Here is a 6,577-nt window from a genome sequence, read left to right as displayed (position 1 = left end):
ACAGTTTTTTCCTTGTTCTGCAACTATTTCTCCTCATTTATATTTTGTGAGCTGCATCATTGTCAACAGATGAACTACACAGATGAAATCATGTATATAAGAGAGTAGGAGATGAATGTAATAAAAAAATGCCATCTTTGTCCATCACACATTATATCATCACTGTGTTTAACATGGTACAATTGATAGAAAAAGAGGATTATATACATCAAACATATTTGTATTCTAATTTGTACAACCAACTTTTCTACATTTTACATTATACACCAGCAGCATAATGTGTTAAGCTTATCATACTCATTGTACATATTATACTCATAGTATTCAAAATATTACTCGAACAGAAGGTTGCCACGATTGGCACAAGTACATGTTGTGATCAGCTCCACATCTTATCTTCTATTCTCATTAGACCTGATGAGTGATTAGCCAATCACAGAGGGTTAGGGTTAGACACTCCCCTAATTCCAGTACTCCATAGAGCCTGCCGGCTGGGGCTGCCAGGACTCCGCCCCCTCGATGATCCGGCGAATCACAGAAGCAGCGCTGATCATAATATGACCAGCTGCTTGGAGGAGGGTGGAGGCAACACGGAGGGCTTCTCTGAGAGAGGAAGAACGTGAGTGAATCAGTTGAATATACAGGCAGTAATTAGTAAAAAAAATAAAATTCAATGGCTTCAATGGCTGGCAACCCCGCTGGCACGTCGACTGGACACCATCGAAGCGCTTCTCTCTACAAACTTTCTACAAACTTTCTGCCTTCATCCTCTTCCAGACCTGCTCGGACCACAGTCCTCATCTCACCTCTACATAACTAGCAGGTCCTTCTCTCCCAGGCCAGGAGAAGCGGTTGGTCAGTGTCTAGGTCAGTACGACTGAGATGGGAGGAGAGAAGAAGGCCAAGGCCAAGTCACCCAGGCAGAGGAGGAGCGGGGAGACAGGAGGGTCCAGTGGAGACGCACCAAAGAGCGCAAAGGCCAAGAAGGAGAGAAGCAAAGAGAAGGCGGCTGGAAAAGCCCAGAAGAAGGTCAAGGCCCTGAAGACGGCCGTCTCGGAGTCGGACGAGGACGTCAGGTTCCAGCTGGCGGTGAAACAGGAGGAAGAGGAGGACGACTTTGCTCCGGAGAAGAGGTGGGATGGCAAGTCGCAAACCAGTGCGTACGGGCCTGGGCCGGAAGAAGACCAGGACGGGGCTGAGTTCAGATCGGTTGGCCCCAGCAGGGAAAAAGGAGAAGGCATGGCAGACAGCGACCACCTCTGAGGATGAGGACAGCCAGGGGTATGACAAGCCCGGGCCTAGCTCCAGGCGGACTGGGTCAGCCCCAGTTGAATCGGCAGCGGACCCTGACTTGTTGTCCCTGTTTCAGAACTTTTTGTCTAATCAACAGAGGAGAGATGAGGACCTACGGGAGGAACTCCGCGGCCTCCAGGCATCACTCCTCCCATCACCGTCCAGAGGGGCTGGGGCAGCAGTCCCGTCGGGTCCAGCCACGTCAGCCAGCAGTAGTCCCAGATGGGCACTCCCGGCTCCAGGCCCAAGAAGGTCGGGTGTTTCGTCGGTCAGCTGGGGGCAGTGTGCCAGCAGCCCAAGCGGCCAGGCTGACCTCGTCAGCGGGGATGAATTGCCGGTTTTTCAGCGGAAAGAGCCTAAAATACCATTATACCAGCAGGGGGAGGACATTGAGAATTACCTCCTGCGGTTCGAAAGAATGGCAAGGACATGGCAGTGGCCGGAGGGTGAGTGGGCGTGTCGGTTGGTCCCGTTGTTGATGGGCAAAGCCCTAGAGGCCTACACCGCCATGGACGAGGACATGTCCAATGTCTACGCGGATCTGAGGGAGGCACTGTTGCTGAAATTTGGCATTTCATCCGAGACCCACGCCAACGTTTCCGGGCGGCAACGACACCACCAGGGGAATCACCGACAGAGACGTATCACCGCCTGAGAGGACTCTACCGACGCTGGATTCGGCCTGAGAAGCAGACGAAGGACCAGATCGGGGAGACAATCATCTTGGAGCAGCTTCTGCGGGTTCTAACACTGGACACGCAAACCTGGGTTCGAGAGCACGAGCCACAGGATGGACTCGCCGCTGCGAGATAGGCCCTGCAGTACCTCAATGCTCGAAGAGGAGCACCGCCACGACCTGTGCTCGCGCCAAAGACTGCCAGAGACCCAAGGGATGGGGAAGGTAACTTTGGGGGGGTGAACTTTGGGAAGGGGGAGGTGAGGGAGCAGTCAGCCAGTAGGGGTGGGGTTGGACTGGTCTGTTTTTATTGTCAGCAGTCAGGGCATAAAGCAGCTGTGTGTCCGTTAAGAAAGCCCAAACTGTCAGGATTGTGTTGTGTCCCTAGAGCAACAGACCACGAGAAGGAGGGGATGGTTGACAACACCGGGTTGCTTACAGTACATGTTAACGGGACACCCCTCGTGGCCATGTTAGATACTGGTAGCTCACTGTCACTGATAAGAAAGGTCAATGTGCCTGCTTATTGTGTTAACCATGGTCACCAGACCCTGATTGAGTGTGTCCACGGTGATCGGAAGCACTATCCGACCACTGCCACCAGTATGTTCCAAGGGGGCGGGGCTTAGAGTTTAAGAGGGGCCCCAGAGTAAACCCTAGGCAGTCGGAGGTTGGGAGAGCCAGGATGCTGTGGTGTCTGTATGCTTTGTCTTTGTCTACACGGGCCAAATAAATACACCTTGCATGAAAAATGCTGCGACTTTGCCATCATTTTGCCATCATTTTGCCCCCCCCCCCCCCTTACACGCACAAAGTCACCATATCCTCTGCTCACCTGACGGTTTTCTTGGGCCCAAGGCATTTGAAGTCTGCACTGACTGAATACCAGCCCCTGAAGGTGGCCTTCACGCTCAGAGAACCAAAGAGGTCCTTGAGGTTCAGTCTGTACAGGTCAAAGGTCACACGTGCGATGTCTTTTCCTGTCCGGGGCTTGATCTGATCTTGGGGTTTGGAGTAAGCCTTTCCCTGAGGGTTTGGATGAGAGAAACAAGGCTTTAGTTTAGACGGTAAGGCAGAGAATTCCATGTCGAGATCCTTATGGATCACACACACACTTCTTTCTTTCATTTTTTTCTTTATTTATCCAGGGAAAACTGAGACCAAGGTGTCTTTTGCTCCCTGTCTACACTATTAGTATGATTACAAAGCTACATTAAATATATATGAAATATACAACACAATAAAATACAAAACATTAATCGTAAAACTCGTTAACACAGCGTGAGCTTAGAATTATAAGGTTCTATCTCCGTTTAGGGCAGTTCAGAGATATTGAGCGTCAACGTTTTTACAATCCATTATGTTTTGTGAGATGGAACCTTTGTATTTCATGAATTACTAACTAAAAAATGTCAACATTTAAAAAAATAACACCACACATGCATTAATAAACACCTAATGGATCAGATTATGTACAAAACTCAATTTTGACAAAAATGGAGATAGAACCTTATAATTCTAACGTCACGACAGGCTAATGTACATGCACACTGAGATGCACAGATTAGGGATGAGACTACATTAGCAAAATACTCTAATATTGATACAGTATCGGGCCACAGACAACCTACAGCAGGGGGTCTCCATGTCTGGCAAGGCTCCAGGGCCATGAGGACAGTGTTGTCAGGCAGGGACATGAAGAAGTCCTCAGAGTCCACCTCAGTCCCGTCCTCCTCACACACCAGGGACAGACACATGGTGGACAGGGACAGCAGCAGAGCCTCGCACACCTGGACAGACAGAAAGCCAAGGGATATTTTCAGGAAACAGTCCAACTAAGTGAGTATGAAGTCAAATCTGTATTATGTGTTTGGTTTTTTCTCCTCAATATCTCTTCATTTGTGTTGCATATTTTCATAATCATTGTGTTTTGCATCAAATCTCTCTCTCTCTCTCTCTCTCTTCCTCTCTCTCACCCTGTCTCTCAGCTCCTCCAGAGTGCCGGCTGTGACGCCCTTCCTGGTCTCCCTGTCTTGGGTGACCACTCTGAACGGCCGTTGGGGAGCTTTGTGATTGGCTGGCACGCACACACACACACACATCTCTACACTACTTCTGCTGTCTCTGGTATTAACGCACATCAGCACATCAGCAAGCTGCTTGTGAAAAAGACTCAGAAGATCAGAATATAATCAGAATGCACTGTAAAATGGAGATGTTGTGTAATATGGAGATGTTGTGCGGCTTTTATAAAAAACAAAACAACACTGTCACTGCTGCCACTACTCACAGATTTCATTTTTCATAGTTTATTTATTTATTATTTCTAGTGGGGTGGGGGAGGCCAGGGGAGGGTGAGGCCAGGGGAGGGGGGAGGCCAGTGGAGGGGGGAGGTGTGGGAGGGCAGGGGAGGGGGGAGGTGTTGGAGGCCAGGGGAGGTGTGGGAGGCCAGTGGAGGGGGGAGGTGTGGGAGGCCAGGGGAGGGGGGAGGCCAGTGGAGGGGGGAGGTGTGGGAGGCCAGGGGAGGTGTGGGAGGCCAGGGGAGGGGGGAGGCCAGTGGAGGGGTGAGGCGTGGGAGGGGGGAGGCCAGGGGAGGGGTGTGCAGAGAGTGCAGTTATGACGGTCCAGATGTACCTCGATTAGTTAGTTTGATTAAGCTCATTTTGAGTAATTAATAATTAATAAGAAATTACCTTGCCCCCGCCCAGCTAGGTTTCCCCCCCTGTTTTCTCTCTTTGATTTTGTTTATTGTTTTCTTGCCATTTGCCTAAAACACATGTTGTGTGTCCAAGTAATGATGCCGTAGTTCAGTTGGCGGTTTTTTGATGTATTGTGCGCGCTCGCAACAGCGGAGCAGCCGTCCGTCCGAAGTGCGAAGAAGGACAAAAAGAAGATTTGGTGACCGAGATTTAACGGGATAAATCAGACCTTCGTAGATAATTTGACAACGTAAAGTCTTAAGGTGAGTTTACACATTCACATCTCTTGTGCAACGTTTTCCACCATTATTAGCCAGCTAACATTCGTTAGCTATGAGGCTAACGATTAGCTAGCTTTGTGTTAGCCAAGCCACTACATTTAGGCTACTCCGTTCACGGGTAAGTCATATACTGTATATCATCATAACTAGCTAGGTAGTAATATATATCATCATAACTAGCTAGGTAGCTACAGTAAGTCATATATCATCATAACTAGCTAGGTAGCTACAGTGAGTAATATATATCATCATAACTAGCTAGGTAGCTACAGTAAGTCATATATATCATCATAACTAGCTAGGTAGTAATATATATCATCATAACTAGCTAGGTAGCTACAGTAAGTCATATATATCATCATAACTAGCTAGGTAGCTACAGTAAGTCATATATATCATCATAACTAGCTAGGTAGCTACAGTGGCTAGATAGTCTAATTCCATTTAGCATGTTGTTGTTGTTGTTGTTGTTGTTGTTTTTAGTTCAGCTGTGGAGCCATTGCCATCGCAAACCCTTGCAGCAACAGATTAACACATTTTGTTAATTAATTTATCTGCATTATGACTATAGGATGGTGGGGGGGGGGGGTGCTCAGCATTATACCAAACACAGTCCCAATTTGTGTGTTGATGAGAGATAATTTATTTGTTCTCTTTTACACCCTCATAGGAGTTCTGTAATGACCAGGCACAGGAAGATGGACCACCATCCACCAGGGGTCGTCCATCCCTCGGACAGCAGGCCTAGTCTTTACACCCAGACCTCCCGCTGCTCAAAGACCACGCCTGGCCTCCACCCCAGATAAAACTCTCTCCTCTCCTCCAGAGCCTGCTGAGGGTCACAAGGGGGTCACATCTGAAGTATCCGGGGGGTGTAGTTCCGCCTCCGCCCCCACCGCCGCATTCAGCCTCAACCAAAACCACATGGTGTGTCTGCCTCTCGTCTCGAACGGTCAGCTGTTGTGGGCGCGCTCAGAGCAGACCCAGGAGCTGGAGGGCACAGAGAAGCTGGTGGAGGCCTTCAACGTGTTTCCCTACCTGACCCTGACGGAGACGGCCGTGCTCGCCCAGAGCTGCTCCCTGCACCCCGACCAGGTCCGAGTGTTGTTCATGGTCCGGAGGCTCCGCTTCGGCATCAGCTGGGACGGCAAGGAGATACGCGAGGTGCGCAGCAAACTCTGCTGCACTCCATTCCACCCCCCGACGCAATCGGCGGAGGGGGGGAAGGGAAAGGAGGCAAAAAGGGAGGAGGTGGCGAAGGAAAAGATGCTGGAGGGGCGAGTTGTCCTCAGGAGGGAGGATGTCAACAACAACAACAAGCACAAACTGTCACCTGTCTCCACCCAGGTTAGCCGCCTGTCGTCCGGGGCTTCACCTGTTCTTCGGAAGCCCACTTCCACTGTTGCTTCTCTCAAACAGCACAGACACAACAACAAACCAGGGCCCCAGAAGAAGAAAAAGCCCCAGAGCACAAGTCCGTCCAAGCCAGGCCCCCGGCCGAGGAAGAGTACAGCTCAGCAGGCCATCCTGAGGCAGGCCTTCCTCACCTGCCAGTGGCTCACCAAGGAGGACTGCACACTTTTGCAGGCGCAGACGGGTCTCACCCGCCATTACATAACCCAGTGGTT

General features: G+C 50.1%; 1 protein-coding gene across 1 annotated transcript; it reads right to left on the bottom strand.

The window, feature by feature from the left end:
* Positions 1-378: 378 nt before the first annotated feature.
* LOC308150085 (lipid transferase CIDEB-like) lies at positions 379-4,071 on the bottom strand (the record flags this gene model as incomplete). Its single annotated transcript, XM_080522951.1, has 4 exons — positions 379-603; positions 2,805-2,995; positions 3,601-3,759; positions 3,946-4,071. The coding sequence occupies 4 exons, from the start codon at positions 4,069-4,071 to the stop codon at positions 462-464; spliced, it is 618 nt and encodes a 205-aa protein (XP_080379077.1). The 3' UTR covers positions 379-461.
* Between the last annotated feature and the right edge of the window lie 2,506 nt (positions 4,072-6,577).

Source organism: Nansenia antarctica, assembly GCF_963989245.1.
Source record: "Nansenia antarctica genome assembly, chromosome: 2".
NCBI classification, from domain to species: Eukaryota; Metazoa; Chordata; class Actinopteri; order Argentiniformes; family Microstomatidae; genus Nansenia; species Nansenia antarctica.
This window is presented reverse-complemented; position numbering and strand designations above follow the sequence as displayed.